Below are 26,991 nucleotides of genomic sequence, written 5' to 3'. Positions count from 1 at the left end.
ACATTGCTGAATGAAATGTACATATACACATTGCTGAATGAAATGTACATATACACGCTGATGAATGAAATGTACATATACACGCTGATGAATGAAATGTACATATACACCCAGCTGAATGACATGTACATATACACCCTGCTGAATGAAATGTACATATACACCCCGCTGAATGAAATATACATATACACCCTGCTGAATGACATGTACATATACACCCTGCTAAATGACATGTACATATACAGCACGTTGACACTATAGTTAGCTACTTCCATTATGTGCTATAGTGCTCAATTAGATGTTTTGGGGGTATTGTTTCTTTTTTTTGCTCTATACTACAAATGCATTCCACTTACATTAAGTCAGTATGTAGAAAAATACGTCCACCATATTCCCACCACTACAGCAGTGATAAGCGAATGCCTTAATCTCAGCATTGTGAAAAGACGAAAACTAAGAATTTTTTAGGGTTAGAGGCCTTTCGTCACCTAACGTTGTGCGTTACATACCTTTACATATTTCAGCCTCATGCGGAAGGTTCTCTTGCATTGTCTATCTCGGACAAAATGTCTGAGAAAAGTGTCCGTTTACCCCTTAACACTCCCCCCTAACCCTGCATGTGGTAAGTGATGGTTGTTGTAGAAGACTGAGTGTTGTAGAACAGGTGTGTGGCGTGCGTTAATTGACCTCCCTGTAGTACATACTGTATCCAGTCACGCGTATTCTTATCCTTAGTTTTTGTTAATGCTAGTTTGTTGGATATTATGCAAAAAGCTCGGCTGTTCATTAAAATTTAAAATGATTATATTCATGATGCAAACTTTCGCAACCGCAGCCACCAGCAGTTGTGTATTCGTGTTTGCATAGATCTCTGTCTATGGAAAGAATGGGGTTTTTATGCAATGATTTGTTTCCATCACTACCGATAGACAGCCTGCTGACCTGTAGTGCTAGCGCTGATAAGTTGTGACGTCACCAACGACGATCATTGTATACCGTGCAAAATAAAATCTCCTGTGGTATTTTTTATCATTGGACGTGCATGTAGAGAAACATTATTTCTTTAAATGCATATGGGTATCTTTGCATTCCTTCTGTTTGACGTGCACACAAAAGTAGCTTTAGAATTCATTTTGTTTTATGACGTGTGTGGCATAGGCTGCGTTCAAAGATGTGCATCAGAGAATATATATCTTTACCAATTCCTTTACGATGTGTGAGAATACGGATTAAATCAGGGAAATGTCAGCACATCTTTGAGAGCAAATTGTGGTTTTCTTAGACAGCTGCTTTGATATTTGGTAGTAATGAACAACATACACCTTGATTTTCCAGCAACCTGTAAGTATGGTCAATGTGCATTTGTCTCTAATGACTTTGTCTGTGATGCAGTCAACTGTCCTGTCTGTTCGTGGACGCACTGTAGGTTTTACACCTTCTAAATTGACTATACATAATTAATTACCTCTTAATTACTATTTAACCCCCACAGAGCCTTGTTCAAGGTAACCAGATTGGTGCCTAGCATTTTAGTATTACTTTTTACTATGGTCTGTTTGCAGTGAAAACGTACCGATGAATTTCAGTTCAAACAAAATAGTAAATCTACCAAAGTGAATTAAGACTGCGAATCCTCATAATTTGCCTTGCCGATTGAATATATACATCTCAGTATGTTATTCATCTTAGGATAAAAGTTGTTTGACAAACGACCATAGTTTCAAATCGCTATTATTAGTTTGTAATACAAGGGGGATGACACAATCTATGGTCGTTTGAGGATTCACAATCTTAATTCCGCTTTCTTTGATTTACTTCTTAAAGGAAATTCGTCGCTATGTTTTCACTGCAAACAGACTATAACTCGGTATGTGTCGTTGATATACCATTTCGCAATGATATTAATACCTCTGTAAATATAACTTTACTTTCAGAATTTCCGTTGAAATGTCTTCTAACACTTGTTTTTCCACAAACAATTTCCTGACCTATTGACACATTGAATATTCACATCTAATGTAGCAATATTTACTTTTACCTTTCACTATGAAGTGTGATAATACGTTAAATGATCAATGTTCTTAAATGAAAAGAAATCAAGAAGACCAAATATCATGTTCATAATTTTAAGATACACACTTATCATGTAAAATGTATATACTAAAACGGTAAGTAAGTATAAAATTAATGCCTAAATATAAACAGCGTGTGTTTATAAATACAAAGTGTTGCCATGGGTATTTTTGTTTCCTTTGCAGGAGGCCCCGGATGATGGTGCCTCTCTTCCAACACCTATGCCGGACCGTATGAGTAGACTGGGCGGCGTAACAGACAGACAGAACCGGTCCAAGATGGCTAGTGCTAGTACGCTTAACAGTGCTCGAACTTTCATCAGATGAGAATGGACTCCGTCGGTAGCTGTATTTTGGTTGTGAAATGCGACCCTTCATTACAATGGCAAGCAATTTCGCAGCCCGTGCGGTCAATTAATATATGTAAATTCTGTCCGGTATATTTACACCTTGACACTGTAAATACTTCAGATGGTAACTAAAAACTTGTGTTGCTTTATAAAGTGGGTAGAAAGGTAAAGGTAGCCATCGAGCTCTCATTTCAAACCCTGCTTAACCCCAAAGAGAGACTCACATTATCGTGTTATTTAGGGATATTTACAGATAGTTATGGTATTAATTAGTCGTGTACTTGTTAATGTTTTTCGGTAATGTTTCTTTGATAAATGCTACAGGGCGGCACACTGAGTCACGTTTTGACCGAAAAGAACGATTTTGATTTGTGACATATGCACTAGCAGATGAATAATATTGTGACGTGGAGTAAAGGATGTGACCTCACGATGAAAAAAGGACATATCATCAAAACAAATCCCTAGGAGTGAATGTTGAATATTGAATATTTTTAATATGTCCCTCAAAAGGGTACACCACACAGAATCATCTTCTCCAAACCGTTTTACATCAGGAACTCCAGGAAATAAAAAACGGTGAAATATTGGTTACCTGCCATAGCCTATATGGCATTGTTGTTATTTCAATGTCAGTGAGGGCCTAGTTTCGCATTGAACTGATGTTTGTTCTATTCAACTTTCAATAGGAACATTTAACATGTCTTTGAAACTTTGTGCAGAATATCAAACATAATATTGCTCAAAGTCTTCGGGCACCTAGAAGAGGAATTGTAGCGACTGCTCTGCAGAAATTCTGCTGTGCCAGTCAGCCTTCATAGAAAGTCCGGTCATATTTTGTAAATCTGCACCGGATAATCAATGTAGAAAACCATGTATGTGCAGTACGGACCTTTTCATTACGATAACAACAATGCTACTATTTTTAAAGTCTCCTGAAGTCTAATTAGTACGAGTGGCTTCCTGGTTGTGATAACAATTTCACAGACAATGCCAAAGCATAAAGGCGGTGCTTCCATATTATCACATTGCTTACTGTGTTATGCTCAGTGCAGTTGTTCGCCTGCTTGTATGGTGTGCTGCCTGGAAAAGAAAACCATACTCGGTGAAATTGTTGTTTACTGTGTTTTGGTGGGGTTTTTTAATCAAAATATCCCGATTTAGTCAGTCGAATTTGATAGTTTGGTCTAAAATATCTAAAAGCAATCTGACCTAGTGTTATTTTTATGTCGTTATTTCGTTGTTTAATTATATGTGACTGATTCCTAACGTTGACGTAGATTTTTTGTTCTCGATCTTCTTGAATATTATAAGTTTTTGTAATTGTTTGTTGGTCCAAATGTAGCTGTTTAAACAGCAAAACATAATACAAAGATTAAAGGTTATTGCGATATAAAGTGTCTTTACATATGCCTCCCAATGAATCGGCATCTGTGAGTTTGGTATGTTCTTTATTGAAACATGCAGTCCGTTATCTATTTTTGTAGTAAACTGGCATTAAAGAAAAAAATCAATCCAACTGAAGTGAATTTAATAATTTCATAGACTATAAGTACATCTGGCTTGACATAAAGGGCCTAAAATTAAACGGAAGAACACTAAACAAGTGATTTCAAAATGAAATATATGTTCCTAAATATTACCCTTCACCATATTTTATGTACATGTATTCAGTCTGTGTTAAATGCACTGTGAATATCTTCTATTTATTCTTACATCAGTATTCCATATACCATGTCCATTTGCCTCAATGACTCTGTCTCGTGGTTTTACTGCTGTAATATATTTGTTTTATAGAATACGTTTTGTATAGAATGTACGTTTAAGCATTCAATCTGAGCTGGAATCTGTGATACACGAAATGTCATTGCCATACAATGTTGCCATGGTTACAAAGAAATAAATGGATGTGGATTCAAACAGTTTGTGATTTATTATAAATGGGACCATACTATCAGCCGTTTGATCATTGTTTCTTCGGTATCTTCAAGAAAGGATTCGCGTTTTGTGTGATATTTACTCTTACCTCTCATGAATATCGGGTAGGGCCACCATTCCCCAAACCCCGTCCCTCTAGCTCATTGCTGTTATATGCCACTAATTAGTGCCTCTTGTCCCTTGTCTAGAGACGACAAGATTAAACGCCTTGGACCAGAGTATATGAAAGAAATCTTGATTCATACCTGTGTGCCATTGGACATATGATGGACAATATGTATGTCTCATAAAAGCAACTGATCTGACTCAATTTTCTACTATGTGTCAAGCTCTGAAGTAATTCATTTGTGAATGTTAATAAATATGATATCGTCATATTTGTTTTGTCAATTATTAGCAATAGTGACGATCCAAAGAGCAATAGTGATCACGGAGCTATGATTCCCTATTATCTCCCAAAGTGTCGGTATTCACCTATTCAATACCAACACCTAACCCCACGAGCTTACGAGTTAATTATTGGTAGCAAATAATCCAGCCATAGGGGAGTGAGTACGGCTAACAGAACAATCGGACGAGAGGCTAGAGGTACGAATTACTGCTAGACATATTAGATGATCTGGCGCACTAAACGCATTTGTAACAAGAGAGGCGGTACAACGAATTGGGCGAGTACACTTGGATACTACAGGTAGCTTGACGATTATGCACGTGCAATACATGCTAACCGTGACATGAAATCAACACCGCTACTGATTAACACCTGTCTCGCTACTGTTTTACACCTGTCTCAATACTGTTAAACAGATTTCAGTTGTAAAAAATGTCCAAGTTAGGAAAACATGGGCAAATAGTTCATTCTCAGGCAAGGGAGATAGCATACAATGTTATCATGTATATGGACAAAAATTGTGCAACCAAAGCATATTCTCTTATACAAAGTAGCCTTGCTACTGGACTCTCAACGGCAACTTTAAAGCGCATTAAGGCAGAAGGTGGTAGGAGTGCGAGTGGACCTACATTTATCAGTCCCACCAAGTTGCACAAACCCGAAAACTTGCAGTTACAAACTTGATGATTTTGTGTGCAGTCCGTCAATTTGTACAAAGTGTATATGGCGTAAAAAAACAACTACCCACTCTGGATACGATGTATGATATGGCAAAATGGCAGTTGAACTACTAGGGTTCTAAGGAAAGTTTTCGAAAAAATCCCAAAGACATGGGGTTTAGGTGGTGAAAAACGCAGTCAAACCGTAAACTTTTAATGGAACGTAAAGACATTGTTTCCAAGCGTTTGCAGTACTTGCGTGCAATAAAGACATACAGAGAAGAAAATCGAACACTCATCTTTATCGATGAAACATGGTTGCATGTACACCACATTGTCCCAAAGTGTTGGCAACTTGAGGGTGAAGTCGTGATAAATGGGGTTCAACCTCCGCCTGGCACCGGACCTCGGCTTATTGTGGTTCGTGCAGGGAGTGAACACGGTTTTGTTCCAAATTCTTTGCTTGTTATTTATTCCAAACTGAAATCAGCAGACTATCATGACGAGATGAACTTTGATAATTTTTCCAAATGGCTCCAGGAAAAGGTGATCCCAAACCTTTAACTGCACTCTGTCATCGTTATGGATAATGCACCATATTATAGCAAGCAAGTGGACAAATGTCCGACAACCGACAACAGAAAAGATGACATAAAAGCATGACTACAAAGGCACAATATCTCATTTGATGAGAAAATGCTTAAAGCCGAACTATTGTCTCTTGCAAGATCCAACAAATCGGGCCCTGTCTACAGAATAGACACGAAGTTGATGCAACATGGTCATCATGTACTACGTCTCCCTCCATACCACGCAGAACTAAACCCGATTGAGTTAATTTGGGCAAATGTGAAAAATTATGTCGCTTCACAAAACTTGCAGTTCACAAAAAGTTCCTTAAGAGTTGCCATAAATGAAAGGATGTCTGCAATCGGTGCAAAAGAATGGTCGGAATGTTGTAAACATGTTAAAACAATTGAAGATGGTTACTGGCAACGCGAAATCGCAGTAGAAAGGGAAATTGACAGACTAGTGATTGACTTAGGACTTGCCAGTGATTCAGACACCCAGACTGATTCAGAGAGTGATAATTAAAGCATAAATCAGTAAGTCCGCCTAATTTTCCAGCATTGTTGTGTCTTGTATAATAACTGACACATACTATATCAGGTTTTTACTGTTCTCATACTTTGTCATAAAAAAGGAGTAATCTTTGGTGAGTTGTCTGTATTTTATATTTTTTCAGTCACTGATAAATCTACTGAGTCTGGTACTGAGTAATCCCCCAAACCGACAAATTTGTGTACAAAGATATTTCTCACTGACTTATCAATGTCAAAAGGTATTTTCATTTTTCTGTACACAATTTTGGTGACCATAATAAAAATATGACAGAAATTTGGAAATATTGTTTGAATACTAACCATTTCTCTGGAACCGGTTATATAAATTTCCAAGGCATGTATTCCCGGTCGATCACCAGCGGAATTATGGACGAAAATCAGTCCGTCCAGAGAAATAGGAACAAAATTATGGGATAAAAATATTCCCCCCTTGCTACTCTGATTTAGCCACCACCATTCAGTAACAGATAACTTTTAACATATTAAATAGTTAAATGAAACACGATTAACTATATGTAGTTATTATCTATTTAATATTTAGCAGACGAAAAGTCAACTTTACCCATTAAAACAACACCGCATATTCCTTCGAATGATAAGGCTGCAATTTCAGGCATAAGATTCCACGCTAACCTTTGGTTAAGACGAAGACAAATAGATGATTGGGGCATTGACAAGCATTTTAGATATTAAACAATTTTGTTAAAAAAAACCCCAGGAAAATGTCATTTGCTTCGTGAAATGGATCGGTGGTCCTAAACATATTTGCTCAGTATATTGTGTTGATTCAATTCGTTGGGATTGTACCTGTTCCCAAATCGAGTGTGCTATAACAATTCATGCGTGAAACGCACGGGGAAAATTAACTTCTCGATATTTATCAGACAACCTGTCTCCCTCTTGTTTCAAGTGGATCGTTCTGTGGGGCGTTCCCAAGTATGCAAATTGGGAGTCATTTGTAAGGTCGTGGATCATCTTATATGTGTTTACCAGTAGTGGCTTGTAACAACAGGGGGCTAGAGGTGTGGTGTCCGGATTGGTTCCTTGTTATTTTCTAAGCTTTTTACTCGAATTTATTATATTTACAGATAGACTGGGGTTTTTGGAGTTATTTCTAGATGTTATAATTGCATTGCATTCAGCAAAGTGAAAAAAATGTAGGTACTTGTAAACATCAGGGACTCTTCTGGAAATGGAGAAAGAGCATCTTTTTCTTTAACTTCTCCCTGCCATAGAGAGGACCCGAAGATGAAGCTACTGTGTTCAGTTTTGCGGTCCTTTATCGTTGATTTAAGACAGCTAAATGTAATTTTAAAAACGAATCTTTCTTAAATTAACGATAAATGACCACAAAAATGAAAAACAAGTAGCTTTGTCTTCATTGTAGCACGACTGATAAGCGTTTTAAAACCGGACTCTTTGGCGCCCAAGAACACAAGGCTTGAAGGGATCTTCTTTTGGTAATCGCTTGCAACCGTTCAGCTGGGGGACAAGTTGTATGATGAACAAATTAAGACATGCTCAACAACATAAATACTTTATTTCAAGAACCAGTATACATGTATTTGTAACAGGTAGAATAGCAATCGCCTATATCTGACATGTTTGTTTACAAACAAATGGGTCAGCGAGTTCATTATAATTCATATACCAAAAGGTCCCTTTCACTGCTATTTTAGTAGGGTTTCTCAGCCAATCAGTATGGGGTATTGCAGTCTGCAAGAATGTTGCATCAGTCGGAGAAACAGTAACCCAGATGACAAAGGAATATTCGTTTTTTCAGTAAATAAAAATACTTTGTACTGGTTGCGAAAAAATGAGCCAAGTCACTAGTCTGCTTACCTGTTCTGACGGTCTTAGACCCATCCCCAGAAGATGACATAAATACGCAAATACAAGCAGCCACATAGCTTATGCAAATGCTGTGTAATTAGTCAGTCAACCCATGAATAGAACCTTTTCTTGTAAATATATCCCAGTTTGTAACTGTTAATAACACCCAATGAGGAACAACATTTGTATCCACTAGGGTCCCGCAAGGTTATGTTCTTTCCCTAGTTTTATTTAGTTTTATGCACAAATGACTATATCAGTAGAGTTTTTCACAATGTTTAACCGTGAAGTTTGCAGATGACACCGCACTCTTTAGATTCACACGGCACTCGGAGAATGACTATCTCTCTTAAATTACAAAATGTCTTCAGTGGTGTCACATAAACTTCCTTTAATTAAATCTTAAGAAAAAGAGAGAGATGATTACTGATTTTCGGAAAAGTAAATGTGAGCTGTTGCCAATTGGCATTAATAACAAAACCATACATAGAGTTGAGGAATATAAGTATCTTGGCACAGTGATAGATTCAAAGCTCACAAGGAAAAGCAATATTGATTACATATACAAGAAAGGGCTAAAGCGCTTATACTGTTTACGTCCTTCCCGTTATTTTAAAATTGACACAACCATATTGTCATTATTCTATTAGTCTTTTGAGCAAAGTATTTTAGCTTTCAATGTACTTTGCTGATATGGGTGTCTGTTTGTTCAAAATCGATGTAAACTTTCCCAAATTGTTAACACAACAAGTACAATTTCTGGACTTAAAATGCAAGATATCGGCATTATATATTGCTCCCAATCTTACATATGTTATTATTTATTTATCTCTTATCTTTACCTAAGATATTGGGCATTGTTGCTGTAGCTATTTTGGTAATATTTGACATATCCATGGGTGTTTTGTGGTCTTCTGTATGTGTATCTTTTGTTGTACTGTATGTGTTTTCAATGTTGACCATGCAAAGCAAATTTCCTTCAGGATAATAAAACATTATCCTATATTATCCTATCAGGTATTCCCTTATTTGTTTCCATGAGTATATAACGGCTGGTCACTTTGAGGTTGTTGTGCGTCAGTTTGTTGTCACTGTTCCGTTGGTGATGTTGTCTTTGTACGATCTGGTTCCACTGGTCCCGCTGTATCGGTTTTGCAAGTAAGTGACCATTTTACGAATGAGCAAATATCCCATTGCCTCTCATTCTGTTAACTCTCTCCCACTTCATTAGTTCATTTGCAAAGTCAGAGTTGTTACTTTTAAAGTTCCTGTTTGAAATGCACAATATTTGTTGAAATTTCAGTTCTGTCACAGCAAACGTGGTCGTGAAAGGATATAGGTTGTAGTGGCTCTCTGTATTTTTTGCACAACTCACGATGTCATCACTGGTGATTTTCCAGATTATATAAATATAGAAATTAATACAATCAGACCTTCAGTCAGAAATGAAGTGCAATTTTTTTGCAATTTTTGATTTTGGGTCTGGAGAACAAATTATCTCTTTATTTGGTCCTAAGAATTCAGAGACTTTAAGGGTACTTTTGGAACCCTGTGTAGAATATGTTGCTTTTTTCATAAGTCTGCTTGATGCAAATGCAACACATGTATTCATGTGCTGATGAAAAAACTGGTGTCATTTGATGAAAAATATGCATTAACCTGTTGTGCACACAAATAATAAAACACACAGGAGTGTAATGGTTTATTCTCAAGAAAAAAAAACTAGTAAAAATACAAAATTCTTCATAATGCAAACAGGTAGTTTGGGATGGACATACTTGATGGAGGATCTGTTTTATACAACAAAAAACATCACAGCAAACGCTGTTTGAACTTTATATGACAACATATCACCTTAATGCGGGAGAAAAGTCTACAAATCTGCCAGTTATTATGTTCCACAGAGATGTTTGGTGAAACCTGTATGTACACTGATGACATTACCAATAAGGATGAATAGGGAAACCTGGAAACCCAATTCATGACCAGCAAATCCTGGTACATCCTAGGGCAGTAACTCTCCACTGTGAGTAATAGGGTTCGGGACAACTAGCAGGGTGGGTTATAGTAGAAATCATGGCTGCATGTTGAAACGATGTTTCAGAACAATCATTAGGATAAACTGAATGGATATCCTACATCAAAGATGATACTTAACAATCAGTTTGCAGGCTCTGGTAAATTTGTAGCTCACCTAGTTTTTTGCACCTGTTGGTGGTTAAGATTAAAGACTAATGAAAACATGCCATTGGAGTATACTTGGTGTGTATATCATGTACAATGTAAATGAATTAGTACACCAGGATAAAACACTCCAATAACTATGTACCAATCAAATATGTTATAGAATTATCATCTGGCATTAAAACAATTTGGCAAGAAATCAAGAATAATGCTGATATGCAGAATAATGCTGTTTCATTATTATGAATGATTATATTCTGGCTGAAGAAGAATGATGTGGTTCTAACAACTTGTCTGACTATGATCATCGTTCTAATGGACAAACAGCACACAGGGTTTAAAGAAGGAAGAAAAGCCAAGTGATTACCTATCTCCAAAATAGTCTTATCAAAAACACAATATGACTATTATCAGGCCTTCATTGTTGAAAAACATTGACGATATGGGAGATGTGAAAGATGGATTGATAACCTTTGTAAAACTAGATGATGATATCACAGCAACAAGTGTACACACAATTAAATATTCATGCATCAGTAACAAAGAAAGTGGTGTCTAATACCAGTGTAAAATCATGCTAGTTAATCAGCAGTTTGAATAAGCATCACTTTGCCCCCCTCAGGAAATATTTATATATAAAGATTACAGAATAAATACCACAGTTCTGCTTTATCAACAAGTACAAAATATTTCAATCAAACAGTTAGCACACTCTGACAATATATTCCATAACACTGACTTTGGTTTCAAACTGGACGGAATGTTTTTTGAAATTAGAGAAAAACAAAAAGTAAATTATCAACAGAAAAATAATACTGCTGAAGAGGACATCTGCATCAACTCTCTGATATATACATCACATGTTTCAGACCACTAAATACAAGTATGTATATGCACCGAGCACACATAAATTGTTAGATTCTGTCTGGTTTCCAGTGCATCTGTGAAGATACAGTTGTGATTGAAATGTCCTGCAGAGAATACTGAATATCATTCAATGACAAATAGTAAGCTCCATCAATGAGTAAATATACTGGACACTGCAAGAAATGTTTGTGGTGCAATGTGACAAGTCATAAACTGCAAAGGACATTGTCAATACTGAGTTATTAAGAGATTCATTGACCTCGACCTTCAAGTGACCAATCAGCTGGGGCGATTCTTGATATGAGGAGTCTGAAAATCATCATCACATTTTTGCCTCTTTACTTGGATGACAAAGTTTTCTGTTGTCTTCCAAGTAAATATCAAGGCCAGCTGTCCTGTAGATGATGTCCTTGAACTTTGGTCCCTGGCTCAGTCGTCAAGCTGACACAACATGGCCACTCCACGGAGCACCCAAAAGTCAGGTTCTTGTAAAGTTGGCAACTCAATGGATGATACAAAGTTGGTGGAGTGACCAGTGGAGGAGAGAGTACCTGCTCGGGTGGATGTCCGGTAGAGAGGGCAGTCATAGGACTTGACCACTTCATTAGAACTGGATTTGATAGCAGCTTCCTGAGAAGACGTGGCCGGAAGTAACTGGTTGAGGACAAACAATTACGTATTAAATGAAAAGACAGTTTGATGCTTTAAATCAGAATTTTCTTACATACATGGATGAACTTTAGGGAGAAGGCCCAAAGTTTAATGAATGTCTCAACCATACAAATGAGAAAATGAAAATATCCTCAAAGAGATTTTAAGTAAGAAAAATGCACAAGTCATTGCATCACTGAATACATGTTATCAAAACAAGAGAAGTAGTGAAGCGACAACAAAACATTCACACCTGGCAAGGAAGGTGTTATAACTGGCACAAAGATGTTTGTATCTCTCCTGTTCACTTTCAGTGTAAATAATAGCTGGGGCTTTAATTTGTTGACTTGTATTGCAAACTCTCTGACAAGTTCTGTATGTTGGATTGAAAACTAGCAAGCCTATGAACCATCCCCTAATGCCATACACAAGGAACTATGACATATCCAGCAGGTAACACATGGACTTTATTAAAAGACAATCTGGAGGTATTTCAAAACAGAATTTGGGTGAACTAAAGCGGGCGAACCAAAGCAACTCTCCAATCAAAACTAATTTCCTTTTTGAGATGAAAATGAGGACAGAACAAACATATGGTGAAAAACATCACTGTGTCAGTTTTAGCCACGTTAGTCATAGTTGTGTATTTGTTCATGCCAAATGTCGAAAGGATGAAGGAGAAAAAAGGGTAGATGTCAACCAATACACAATGTCTAATAACCATTCCCCAGTTATTTCAATATTTTGGCAGTGAAATAAATCAATAAAATTTAAATACCTGTACTGGTTGGAAGTGAATCTCTGGCAGCTGGCAGAATTTCTGGCTTGGATTAAGGTCTTGCAAGGACTGGGTGAGGCTGTCCCATCGAGCTCCATCCAAGAACAGACCAAATATGAGGACTCCATCTTCTGGGGGCTGGGGTCCCTAGAGATTACATAAGCAACCATCAGCCAGTGTCAAGGTTAACTTGTTTGGAGCATGTTGCACACCAGAAGTCAAGTGATCCAGGCTATCTGGTCACCTCTTATGAAAAAAGCAACATATTCTACACTGGGTTCCAAAAGTACCCTTTAAGTCTCTGAATTCTTAGGACCAAATAAAGTGATAATTTGTTCTCCAGACCCAAAATCAAAAATTGCAAAAAAGACACTTCTATCTTTTCCTGAACATAAATGAACATAAAAGATTAAATGTCATTGAGAGTGAATATGGCCTTATGCCATTGCTTGCAATATCACAGCATGAAAGACAAGAAATAGGCATCACATGGGGGTAATTGAACCCAGTTTTCAGCACAGCAAGTGTTCTAACACCTGTCCCAGTGTAATTGTGGAAGCATTAAATAGAACCTTGTGTTGATAACATGAACACTTGTAGCAGGTGATATACAAAGACAGCTACAGTTATGCTGACCATGAATGCTGCCTCCTTGATGTCCAGGGCCTGGTGATGCTTGCTGGGATCCTCCTGCCCGACACTTCCAGGTAGAACCTTGTAGTCAAATGTCAGGGAGTCCACTGATATACCCATCTTCCTGGCATGGTTCTGCTGGACTGCTGTCAGGAAACCTGCACATACAGAAGGTCAATGTCAGCCACCTTACAGAGATGTACAAATCAATCACTAAAACAGAAACTTAGTGGTCTGTCGTGATTTATTTGAGACAAAGAACAACTAATCATCTACCTTGGGGGAAAAAGAAGCTAGAAGGTGTGAAATTGAATGATGTTGACAAGATGTCCTGTCACTTCCCTACACTAGGTCTGCCTTGGGGGAAGAAGCCAGAAGGTGTGAAATTGAATGTTGTTGACAAGATGTCCTGTCACTTCCCTACACTAGGTCTACCTTGGGGGAAGAAGCCAGAAGGTGTGAAATTGAATGTTGTTGACAAGATGTCCTGTCACTTCCCTACACTAGGTCTACCTTGGGGGAAGAAGCCAGAAGGTGTGAAATTGAATGTTGTTGACAAGATGTCCTGTCACTTCCCTACACTAGGTCTACCTTGGGGGAAGAAGCCAGAAGGTGTGACATTGAATGTTGTTGACAAGATGTCCTGTCACTTCTCTACACTAGGTCTGCCTTGGGGGAAGAAGCCAGAAGGTGTGAAATTGAATGTTGTTGACAAGATGTCCTGTCACTTCCCTACACTAGGTCTGCCTTGGGGGAAGAAGCCAGAAGGTGTGAAATTGAATGTTGTTGACAAGATGTCCTGTCACTTCCCTACACTAGGTCTGCCTTGGGGGAAGAAGCCAGAAGGTGTGACATTGAATGTTGTTGACAAGATGTCCTGTCACTTCCCTACACTAGGTCTACCTTGGGGGAAGAAGCCAGAAGGTGTGAAATTGAATGTTGTTGACAAGATGTCCTGTCACTTCCCTACACTAGGTCTACCTTGGGGGAAGAAGCCAGAAGGTGTGAAATTGAATGTTGTTGACAAGATGTCCTGTCACTTCCCTACACTAGGTCTGCCTTGGGGGAAGAAGCCAGAAGGTGTGAAATTGAATGTTGTTGACAAGATGTCCTGTCACTTCCCTACACTAGGTCTGCCTTGGGGGAAGAAGCCAGAAGGTGTGAAATTGAATGTTGTTGACAAGATGTCCTGTCACTTCCCTACACTAGGTCTGCCTTGGGGGAAGAAGCCAGAAGGTGTGAAATTGAATGTTGTTGACAAGATGTCCTGTCACTTCCCTACACTAGGTCTGCCTTGGGGGAAGAAGCCAGAAGGTGTGAAATTGAATGTTGTTGACAAGATGTCCTGTCACTTCCCTACACTAGGTCTACCTTGGGGGAAGAAGCCAGAAGGTGTGAAATTGAATGTTGTTGACAAGATGTCCTGTCACTTCCCTACACTAGGTCTACCTTGGGGGAAGAAGCCAGAAGGTGTGAAATTGAATGTTGTTGACAAGATGTCCTGTCACATCCCTACACTAGATCCACCTTGTGGGAAGAAGAAGCCAGAAGGCGTGAAATTGAATGTTGTTGACAAGATGTCCTGTCACATCCCTACACTAGATCCACCTTGTGGGAAGAAGAAGCCAGAAGGCGTGAAATTGAATGTTGTTGACAAGGTGTCCTGTCACATCCCTACACTAGGTCTACCTTGGGGGAAGAAGAAGCCGGACAGCCAGAAACTCCGAGGCTGCATGGGATAGGTTTCCCCTAGATCTGTCTCTGATTGGGCCTGGGGTCGGTTCTGTGTCATGAGCTTGAACTTCTTCCCCACTGATGTTGTGATGGTTTCTGCCCACTGGGAGAAGAAGTCCACCCTCAGGATCAGGTCAGTCACCCAGGATGCAAGTGGCTTCCTTGACTCATACGCTGCAGTCTGGAAAATCAGAAAAAAGAAACTTGACTGCTGCATTGCCTCAAAAATGTTTTGAAAAACCAAATTTAAGGTGGAGAATGAGTCAAGGTTATTTACCATAGTGAGTGAGTGAGTTTAGTTTTACACTGCACTCAGCAATATTCCAGCTTTATGGTGGTGATCTGTAAATAATCTAGTCTGGACCAGACAATCCAGTGATCAACAGTCTGAACATTGATCTGCGCGATTGGGAAACAATGACATGTGAAAACTAACTCAGTGAGCCCTCCCGTTAGTCACCTCTTGGCTTTTATGGGTTGCTGGGTTGCAGAAGACCCATTCTACCTTTGGCCTTCATGGGTCTATTTATCATAAGCAAGGGAAGGCATTGCATAATACAAAGCATAGTACACTGCCACACCAGCTTGTTAACATTATCATGTAATACATTATACATTTACGAGCCTCTGAATCTTTTTTGAGTTAGATATTACAGAGAAAAATGATTTCATTAGAAGTGATGTAATTATTGCCTTCTCTCTTAAAATCAACTAATCAGGAAAGTTCCCTCAACATCCAATCAAGACAACTATTCACAACAAGAGTTTGTGATAGATTTACATCTGCAATCGTTGTGATGAATATAAATGAACCGGAATGAGGCTGTTCTCTGTTGACTGATAATAACTGTAGATAGTTATCTCTTTTAGAGCCACTGTTGCTGCATAATATGACAAGACAGATTAACAATGATCACATGAAAAAGAAAAATGTGATGTTCTTTCATTGGGTTTTAGTAGGATATATGACAAGTATCTGCACATGGAGAAGGCTTTCTACTGACCTTCCATTGCTGTGGTATTGTCTGGGTAAGGAGAGCCTTGTAAGCATCTTCTAGCATATCCGACATGATTATCTCCCCTTTGACAGCCAGAATCAATGCTGCCAGGGATGTATGGATCACGTGAAGCAGATTGTTAAAGCGGTCGATCTCCTGGCGCAACACGGTGATAAGGGCAGAGTTTCCAATCACCTCTTGTGTGGCTGTCTCCAGGGCTGAAGGAAGAAGGAAGGCGTCATGTACTAATATGATAACTTGTGCATCAGGTAATTGTCTGAACACGTTTGTATTTTCATTATTTATATGTTATTAAAATAATATTTCCCAAATACATATAGAGATGTATAAATGTAGATTAGACAAATGTTTCTGCGCTACTTCTTAGAATATAAATATTATGCACCTAAATTCACAGTGTAGTGGACATGCTCTCTTTTGGCCATAAAAATAACATGAAGTCGAACATGTCTAACCATGAATAAATTGAACTAGCCAGGATACTGAGACAGCACTGTTTGATGATACAGGACGTAAAATGTTTCTGGAGACAAGGCCCTTATCAGAACTCTGATTCAATACATCCCTCGACCTGTGTCACAGAATGGATTAAAAGTATGTCTGTTACAGTCTCAAGGAGTTGCCCTTGACAAACTCATAATATTTTATCCTACTAAACTATGACTATAACAACATCAAGAGTCTTTCTCACGGGTTATATTCTCCCTTTCCTTCATCTTGACATCTCCAGTCTCCTTCAGCAGTGACTGTAGTTGTAGTTTGGGCATCTTGTGACTAGTACCAGTCGAGGGAGGCATCAGGTCATCCTCCACGTCTTCCACCGACTTCTGGAGTCTCTCCATGATGTCCGAAGCTATGTCCAGCACCATATCATCACTGCTCTTTTGCGTTCTACAACAGTCACCATCACTTAGATGATGTCAAACGTTCAAGGTAAATAACCATACTCTTAAGCTTCTTTCTGTATTGTCTTTTATTGGGCAGCTACCTCACCATCTGTGCCTCAGTGACATCAAACAGGAATATTCAAGCACAAGTTTGTTTGGTTGCTACTTTTATCATTGTTTCATATCAATTTGACTCATAATGAAGCTGTACTAATAATGAGGTCACACCTACCTACCTGTTCAATAGAAATGGATTGTAAACGTGTTTTGTTTGAACTCTTTTAGCGCTTAGATCACACTTTAGTGTGGTCGGTTCAGTGCAACATAAGAATCCATATTATTATGATACATAACATAGAAGAAACATTACAAATTAGATAATAGACGATGAACAATAGCAATTAGCCATATCTCTTAATCTCATATGATCCCTCTCTGGGAGGAAATATATCAGATCTGATGAAGAAACTTCAACAGGTGAACAATGACAAAGCTTGCTGCCCAATCTAAATGAAGGAAATGTGATTTCTACATCAAATCAGATGTTTTGAACAATTCAACTTCATTCTTTATCACCTTTAGGTTTCAACTTTTTTTCTATACTACTGATATCCTAATATATAATCCATGGTACTCTTTCCATGATAGATGAAGCAGTCCAGCAAACAAAATTTTAAATCATTCTATTTCATAATTGAGAGTTTTGCTTCAGTCAGCAGAAACTACTCTGAATGCTAAATGTGTTGCCAAAGCAACCTATTTGACAGCAGTGCTGAACTCGTTCTCACCCAGTAAAGCCAGCGTATATCCTGGGCTGTACAGCAACAAGCGTGGATACTAGGTCTGTGGCCTGATGCTCACGACATATCTTCTCAGCATTCTCCGTCATCCCGAACATCTCACTCGAGTCATAGTCGGGGAAGTTCTCTACGAAGCTGAGCAGCTCGCTCACACTGCTGTTGTCTGGGACGGGGTGATACACCTGGAACAAAAGACCTCAATGTTAAAACAAAGACCTTTACTGGACATGTTCACTTATCTTTATTGCATCAGTGTGTTAGGCTAGATAAACACTGCAGTAAATTATTATTACATTTTTTCAAGCTTGGTAATTATATGAATTCAAAGGCATTTTATTATATGTGAATATATGTACATATATAAATAGTCTATATGCATAAAAATCCACCATGTGATTCACATAAAGCCGGAAACGTTTGGTTGAACATGGACATCAAGTAAAGAAAGAAGCACAACACATACAGAGGCTTTCTTTAAAAATATACCATAAATTTTGCATTTTATAATCCCAGCTATTAAATTAACTTTTTATAGTATGACCAAAACAGGAGACAGCTTAGTCTTCTTGTTTCTAAAAACAGAGGAGTTTAGAAAATTTAAGGCTGGATACAATTGATAAAGGAACTGTGGCTGTATGCAAGGAGACAATTAGAACTGAGCTGCATGAAATTGTTGGCAGAAAAGTTAAGGAATTTCATCACTGATCATGAAACCTGAACAAAAGGAGTGAAGGTTTAACTGGAGCATACCGAGTAGAAATTTTACCTGGGACAATGTGATTTTCTTAAATTAAAGTTCTGTGTGGCTGTTTCCTAATACCCTCAAATTCTGGACCAAACAAACTGAAAAACCTTTGAGCGCCCAAGTACAGTCCGATATTTAACGATATTCTTGAGGGACATTTCCTTCCATCTGCTCACGTGTTCTCTGGAAATTTTTTTATTTCTCAGCAGGATAATGATCCATTAGATTGACCAAGCCATATCCCTGACCTAAATTCAATAGAAAATTTTTGGAACTTATGAAGGAAAGTGTCAATAAGAAAAATCTGAAATGAAGGAAGAGGTGGTCTGATATTGCCACAGCATGTACCACGACTTTCTAACGTCTTTGATCAGTAGAATGCCCCGGCGCATTGAAGCCTGCATTGTTGTCCATGGTGACATGACAAAATGCTATCTGTTCACCTGTCTTTAAATCTGGAGTTATGGTTATGGAGCTAATATTCACATTTAATACGCAAGTAATGAGTGAAAAAAATTAAATTACAATCTTTAGATTCTCAAAAATTTCTGGTAATACTATACAATATTTGATGTATGTTCTGGGATGGAGGCCTACAACTCATCATGCCATATTCCTAGGCACTAGATCCATAAAGAATCAGGTTAGTGTCGGCCTTCAGTAACCCATGCTTATTGTAAGAGGCAGCTAACTGGATCGGGTGGTCAGGCTGACTTGGTTGAACACATGCTATCGTATACCAATTGTACAGATCAACATGAGTGATGTTGATCACTGAATTGTCTGGTCCAGACTTGATTATTTACAGATAAGTGGAATATTGATGTGTGTGACATTAAAAAACAAACTAGGCAAAAACAAAATGAAAACTACTATTTCCATTACTGGGACTTTTTAACCAGTACTGACCCCATTAGCCGAGTAGCTGTAGTCATCCCTGAGAGCATCCACACAGTAGAACTTCTTGAGCATACTCAGCAGACAGCGGCGATCCCAGTCATCTGTCACACGGCCGCCAAAAGTTACCTCCCCTGTTAGATACAGCAATGCTGCCCATGGAATGTCATCAGCTTCTTCCAACAGCATTTGGAGCTTCAGGATCGCCACCTGTAATAAATCAAACTATGAGTATGAACATCATTACAAAGACAACATAGCTTTTGGGTTCAGACCACTTCAAGACTTCAAGAAAATCTGAAGTCAGTATGTGAATCAGTGAGTGGGACCTCCAGGTGTATACGTATACATGTTAGCTTGATGTTGGTGGAAACCCAGTCTTATATATGTCTAAGACATTTACCATGTTGATGACAGCTAGAACAAATGGTTCATAGTGCTGAAACAAAGGGTCATGATCAATATATTTCATGGTCTCAGGTTTCTGGCATGCAAGAGACACAACTCTACACAGCATATTGTTGCACCTTGGATGACTGAGCCACCTGTGTCTTCTCCCTGGACATTCAATATTATTACATTTTACCCAAGAGAAGGCAGTTCAGCATAGTTTTACCCATAATCTGCCTTTTATCATGAAGAAAATAGAGGGCTATGTTCACTATTGGTTTTCCAGACACAAGGTGAGGCACCTGATCGGTCAATGCATCCACAATGTTCATTGAGCAACAGCTGTCATGACCTTACCTGCATGCAGGAAGAAACCACATTTTCACATTGGGAAATTGTTTCAATGATATATTTGCCCGATGAATACACATTCATCAGCATTTAACCCACCTCTAGATCTGAGTCATTGAACTCATATGGAATGTTCCAGCCAAGAGTGCTGTATTTCTTCCTTTCATGAATGACACTGTTGAACAGACACAACCCGAACAGCAGCTTGTGCCAAGCAGGGTGGTTGGCACCATCCTCATACAGCTTCTCTGTCACAACCCCAGTACCACCACTGCCGAAGGACTTCAACATGTTGGCCTTCAGACCTTGTGGAGATTCAACAGTCATCTGTATATCAGACAACAGGAAATACTCATATTGTGATGAACATGGACATACACTGAAGGTGACAAAAAGCATCTATATTGAGCACACAATAATGCAACTTTAAGTCCATCTGTTGACAACTTGGCTTGGAAGCTGTAGACCTCAGAGATTACCCTATTGGTGAAGATTGAGGGGTACAATTTTGGCTTAACAAAATGTCACAAAAATGTCCCATCACATTTAGATCTCATCAGTCCTTGTTTATGCTCCAAATGTTTCTTCATAAGTTTTTATTTGCTCCACTGCTCTGTGACCAGTTCAGTTAAAAACAGGTCACCTAGTGAACAAAAGAACTTGTATACAAAATGGTAGTTGCAACAGAGACTTATAGAGTACCTTCATGCCAGTCTGCAGTATAGAGATCGGGAAAGTAGGATCAGGCTTGGAGCTGAGCCACAGTCGGAACTGAGGATCAATATCATCATTTGGTCGGTTAAACCTGCAATGTATACACATACTTCAAGCACACATGATCACAGTTTAAGACTTTGACTGTCACTGTACAAACTTATATATAGTCTGGTTCATAATTATTGAGAATTTTTCTTCTTACTTTGAGCTATCCTAACACCTCAAATGATTCACTGATACTTAAAACTAAGTAATGGTATAAGGGAGGTAACTCATCTTGGCCTACTGAGTATAGTACAATTAGAGTTACCTCCCCTGAATTTGTAGCAGACGTCATTTTCCTCAGCACTGTCAACAATGTCTGCTGAAGATAAAAGAAGGTTGATTTTTGAGTTGTGTAATCAAGGAATTGATGATGTAAATACATTGGCAGAGAGAACAGGAACTCCTCTTTCTACTGTGTATAGGATTAGGAAGAATTTTAAAGAGGGAAAGGATTTGGGGCACCAGAAAGGAGCAGGGAGACCCAGAAAATTGGACTTCTCAGATCGCGTCCGGCTGGGAATTTTAGCGTCTAAAAAGCAAAGGGCAAGCATCTCCAACATCAGGTATGAAATGATAGAAAGGGGATCAACAGTTGTATCAAAATCTACAGTTAGAAGAAATTTGATTGATCTTGGATGGGAGAAAAAGACTGGAATTCCTTCTCCTCTCATGAAACAAGAACATAAAGACAGGCGTGTTGAGTGGTGTTTGGCACATGAAAACTTTGACTGGGAAAATGTGATTTTTACTGATAAAAGCTCAGTATGGGTATATCCCAATAATGTGAAAATATGGACAAAGTCTGCGTCAGCACCGTTGTATTGACGACCTAAATACAGCCCAAAGTTTCATGTATGGGGAGGGATATCCTTATTAGGAACGACCCCGCTGTGTGTGTTTGAGGGAAATCTGACAAGTCAACGCTACACTAACATATTAGATAATTTTCTCCTTCCAAGTGCACATGTGGTTTATGGAAATGACTGGATTTTGCAGCAAGATAATGATCCTAAACACACCGCAAAACATGCCAAGCAGTGGTTTCAGGAGAAACATGTGACTGCATTACCATTTCCTGCATATAGTCCTGACTTAAATCCCTTTGAGAACATTTGGGGGATGATGAAGGAATGTGTGAATCAAAAGGGGTTGACAAAAATTGAAGACATGAAGAGAGAAGTGGTCCGATGCTGGGACAGCATAACTCACGAGACACTAACCTCTCTGATAGGAAGTATGCCTACCCGTCTTAGACTGTGCCGTGAAGCTCAAGGAGACTTGATAAAATATTAAATTGTTACCTACACAACATGAAAAGGTCAGTTCACTTTTACAATACATTCAATTTTATCTGATTTGTTCTCGTTTAATAATATGAAATGCTTTAGCTATTCTCAATAATTTTGAACCATACTGTATATTAAATACATACCATACTCAATACATATATCTGATACATGTATCATCAAAGAGAATAAATACAGTTCTGCAGGAAACATGTTAAGAAAATCTGAGTTCAGTAATCAAAGGGTGAATTCACACCTCTTGAACACATCAGCAGAAAAAGAGATATCTAAAATATATCACATTACACATATCTCTCTTATGTGCTTTAGAGTATTTGGGGCAGAGTGTTTGAACACATTTGAGCAGTTAGTGAATGTTTCTTCTCCTGGCTAAGACAAGTACAACATTCTGCCCTGGTCTGTTCCACACCTCTCCACTAGAGCCTGCAGTCTTGGCATCCAGGATGCTGCAAGGTGACAGTTCTGCAGGAACACCCATCTTCCCTTCAAGATCTGGGCCTTGGAGATCAGCTCCTCTGCCTTGGGCCCCTGACCTCGACCCAGTGAGATCATGTCCAGGTGCAAGGTGCTCCCCCTCAGTTCCTTGGCAAACCTCAACAGCTGGGAGGCAGGATCACAACCTGGAGAATATTGTGAGTTACATCCTCATCAGCACCACACAATTCACACAATATCTGTACAAGAGCTACGTGTGGTTGTTGTTCATCAAAGCAATATACCAGAATGCTTAAGTGACAATTGTATTCTGTATGCCAACAAACACATCTGTTATGTGGCGTACGGAAAGTATTTGAAATCACCTTGTTTCTTAAGAAATTTATCTCACAAGAACACAGGCAATATGTTAACTTTCTGTGTAAATATTTCTTGAGAACATGCAATCTTCCTCTTAATAGAAGGTGCATATGAGACCATCACATGAGACATCTGTACATGAACTGTCAAACTAACCTGGAGACAAGATAAAGATCAAGGGAGTCTTGGCTGTAGAGTCTTCATAAATTTCTTTCAGATCAAAGGCTCCTGTAGAGAGGTAGGTTGGACCCAGCTGAGATTGGATGAACTTAGCAACAGCGGCACTCAGAGTGTCTGGTCGGACAACCTTGACGAGGATCAGTTTCTGGAAACTGGACAGATTTTCCCATCGGAACACAACACCGGGACGGACATCTTCCTTCACAGGTGTCTTGTCCTTGTTTTTACCTAAGACAGGCAAGATGTACACAGATGACTCTCTACATGATGAAACAAGATGCAAGTTGTTTGATTTCAGAATTATTTACAGAACTGCATAAATAAAACACTATTTTAATGTAAAAATGAAAATGAATGGTCTGAAGACCTCAGTGACAGTAACAAAGTGCTTGTTTACTGACAATGTGGGCGTAACTGAGTCAGTGCTAGAAACAAGGCGAGTAACTAGCTAAATACTGCTTAACTATGACATCATGAAAATCCAGCTTACCAAAGACACTCTTTAAATAATCAAGTATGGCCCAGGCAACTTTTGACTGAAACTGTGACTAACAGTCCATAGCATCAGGTAGAACAATGTACAATCTGCCAAGGCACATAGCCGGACCTGATCCAAATGTAGTTGCAACTACTGGATACTGGGGCCAATTATAGTTCAGGAATCGTTAAGGGACAAAAACATACTGTATATACTATGCTGTAATCACGCTCCATGAATCGAACATTTAATGACTGTGGCCTACCTTCCTCCTCCTTGAAAGGAAGACTCATGAGACTATATGGATCCTCTGCAGTCATGAAGTTGTTCCACTGCTGGGCATGTGACATGATGCTCCGACACAGACCATCAAAGGCTGGCAGTGTTGCATCCAGATGCTGGCACTGTCTCCATGTTGTATCTGCTGCCCAGCTCGGCAACTGTTTGTGTTTGTCTGAGTTGGGATCTCCTGACTGGGCCTCAGACTCTAGCCTCTCCATTGGTGATAGTCCTGCAGAGAGAAATATAGCTTAGCATGAGAGGGTTTGCCAATTTTGAAACATACTTATATCACAGCATGTCAGCTTAATGATGGAAGAAAGTCCAAAATGGTAGTAAAAAGATAACAGTAAGGTCAGACCAATGGACAAACAAAGGATCAACATCATGGTAAATTTCCACTCATTCCTGTGGACCTGGGTCACAAGTGCCATACATTCACATTGACTTCCAACTATCTTAGCGCTAAGAGAGCTTTGAAAATCTGGAAGAAAATGGAACTTACATTTCCTAGCTATACTCTTCAATTATCATCTGTATTTTTTTGCCCAAAGCTGAATTCAGTTCAAAACTGACCAAATATGAAAGCTCATAGAAAATCTATAGAGTACAAGACCTGGACTTCAGACTGCTTGCCTGTTGTTGAAACAAGGGCTCAAAGCATTAGCAGTATGTGCAATCTTACCATCTTTCTCAGCCAGTGTCTTGTCATCCAGCATGCTGGCCATGATATTGCCTTGGAGGAACACCTGCCATTCCAGCTCACTGATCTTGTCCAGGTGGCTGACACTGTCCTCATACCGAGAGTTGGCTCGCATCACACTACTGGCCAGCATGAAAGAGAAGGTGAGCTGGTGATGTCCAAACAAGCCCACAGACACAACACGGTAGATGCTAGAGGTCAGACGGTCAATCATGCTGAGAAGGTGCTTCATCAGTTGTTCCGGGTTGTCCATTGAAGTGAGGACATCACTGGTAGGCTGCGGGCTTGGTTGATGGTGGCTGCGTGAGCTGGTTGGTCTGATGACACCACTGTAGTAGTGGGAGGAGGTGGTGGAAGTGGAGGACTGGTCAGCGTTGCTGGTGATGCAGGTTGTGAACATGTCCTGGAACCACTCTAGAGAGAACTGGTACATCACATCGATGGTAGCAAGCTCTGCCAAGGCAAAGTACAACACAGCTCCTCTTGTTGCAACCTGGAATAAAACATGAAAACAGTAGTCTTCGTTTCATCACAAACATATCATCTCCTCTATTGAGTTTCTTAGTGCCATTCATAGTACATTTGAATGTAGCCACAAAAGGGTAAGGAAGCAATTCTTCAGGACTCATTATCCTAAAACCTCACTGAGGGTTAAATCCACTGGTTTCCCAGCAGTATAGTGAGTTACAAACTTACTGGAAGGTATCTCTTCCTGGCTTGGTTTAGGTTCTTCTCAGTCTCCACTGACTGTTCTACTCTTTGGTAGATCTCCTCTGACACTCCCTTGCTCTTCTGGAGCGTCTCTACCAGCACCTGGTCATCCAGGATGTGACCTGCATAGGCACAAAAATACAGACAAAAGGTTAGCTGTGTTGTAATATTGGTACATGCCAACCTGGATCATGATACAGCATATGCCAACCTGGATCATGATACAGCATATGCCTACCTGGATCATGGTACAGATGGCATGCCAACCTGGATCATGATACAGGCACATGCCAGACTAGATCAGCATACAGGCACTTGCCAACCTAGATCATGATACAGGCAAATGCCAGCCCATATCACGATACACGCACTTGCCAACCTAGATCATGATAGAGACAACTGCCAGCCCATATCACGATACAGGCACTTGCCAACCTAGATCATGATACAGGCAAATGCCAGCCCATATCACGATACAGGCAAATGCCAGCCTGGATCATGATACAGGCAAATGCCAGCCCATATCACGATACAGGCACATGCCAACCTGGATCATGATACAGGCAAATGCCAGCCCATATCACGATACAGGCACATGCCCACCTAGATCACGATACAGGCAAATGCCAGCCCATATCACGATACAGGCACATGCCAACCTGGATCATGATACAGGCAAATGCCAGCCCATATCAGCATACAGGGACTTGCCAACCTAGATCATGATACAGGCAAATGCCAGCCCATATCACGATACAGGCACATGCCCACCTGGATCATGTTACAGGCAAATGCCAGCCCATATCACGATACAGGCACACGCCACCCTGGATCATGATACAGGCAAATGCCAGCCCATATCACGATACAGGCACACGCCAACCTGGATCATGATACAGGCAAATGCCAGCCCATATCACGATACAGGCACACGCCAACCTGGATCATGATACAGGCAAATGCCAAGCTGGTTCATACCTTTATGCTGCATATATTGTTAAAAAGTCATGTTGTCAGTAATTTAGATATTGTGCATTTTCTGTATATTGTGTGTATTTTCTGTATATTTTGTTACTACTTCAGTAATAATTATTATTGGGTCACAATGTTTAGTGTTTTGAATAATAAATATGATGGGTCACATTTCGTATAAAAGATGATTCGCATTTTAGGATTCGGGTTTTCTGGGAATTATCTGCCCTTGACTTCCTGTTTGTTTAATTCCGGGAGACATTGTTTCGAGGGCATTCTACAGTGTTGACGATGGCAGTAAGTGCTCATAACTTCGGGAAATGACTGAAAGTATATATAATGGCTAGTTGCCTTGCTGTGAGCGACACACATTCACTGGAGTTACATTGTTTCTCTCTCACACTAAGACTTTGGTGAGTTTGCTATAATATATATTTTGTGACCCATTGCCTTAGATTTAGCTGCATTTGTATAGTGTTTGAACTTGATATTGTGAAACTG

At 39.3% G+C, this 26,991-nt stretch overlaps 2 protein-coding genes across 2 annotated transcripts in view; one reads left to right on the top strand and one right to left on the bottom strand.

Moving 5' to 3' along the window:
• LOC137294838 (regulator of G-protein signaling 22-like) overlaps positions 1–4,342 on the top strand; it is a 52,533-nt gene extending 48,191 nt beyond the window's left edge. The window contains exon 27 of the mRNA XM_067825963.1: positions 2,259–4,342. Coding sequence (XP_067682064.1) covers positions 2,259–2,399 — 141 coding nt within the window. The 3' untranslated portion in view covers positions 2,400–4,342. The remainder of the gene's footprint in view (positions 1–2,258) is intronic.
• A 7,046-nt stretch (positions 4,343–11,388) lies between these two features.
• LOC137294559 (dynein axonemal heavy chain 6-like) overlaps positions 11,389–26,991 on the bottom strand; it is a 75,887-nt gene continuing 60,284 nt past the window's right edge. Inside the window, exons 70-84 of the mRNA XM_067825604.1 lie at positions 25,504–25,640; positions 24,790–25,300; positions 24,091–24,336; positions 23,324–23,575; positions 22,782–22,992; positions 21,006–21,108; positions 20,403–20,630; positions 19,575–19,772; positions 17,909–18,102; positions 16,925–17,124; positions 16,219–16,430; positions 15,170–15,395; positions 13,484–13,638; positions 12,848–12,994; positions 11,389–12,072 (exon numbers count right to left, since the gene is read on the bottom strand). Of these exons, the coding sequence (XP_067681705.1) occupies positions 11,848–12,072; positions 12,848–12,994; positions 13,484–13,638; positions 15,170–15,395; positions 16,219–16,430; positions 16,925–17,124; positions 17,909–18,102; positions 19,575–19,772; positions 20,403–20,630; positions 21,006–21,108; positions 22,782–22,992; positions 23,324–23,575; positions 24,091–24,336; positions 24,790–25,300; positions 25,504–25,640 (3,245 nt within the window). The 3' untranslated portion in view covers positions 11,389–11,847. The remainder of the gene's footprint in view (positions 12,073–12,847; positions 12,995–13,483; positions 13,639–15,169; positions 15,396–16,218; positions 16,431–16,924; positions 17,125–17,908; positions 18,103–19,574; positions 19,773–20,402; positions 20,631–21,005; positions 21,109–22,781; positions 22,993–23,323; positions 23,576–24,090; positions 24,337–24,789; positions 25,301–25,503; positions 25,641–26,991) is intronic.

This window comes from Haliotis asinina, chromosome 8 (genome assembly GCF_037392515.1).
Source record: "Haliotis asinina isolate JCU_RB_2024 chromosome 8, JCU_Hal_asi_v2, whole genome shotgun sequence".
Taxonomy (NCBI): domain Eukaryota; kingdom Metazoa; phylum Mollusca; class Gastropoda; order Lepetellida; family Haliotidae; genus Haliotis; species Haliotis asinina.
Note: the sequence above shows the minus strand (reverse complement) of the source record. Positions and strands in the feature narration are given on the sequence as shown.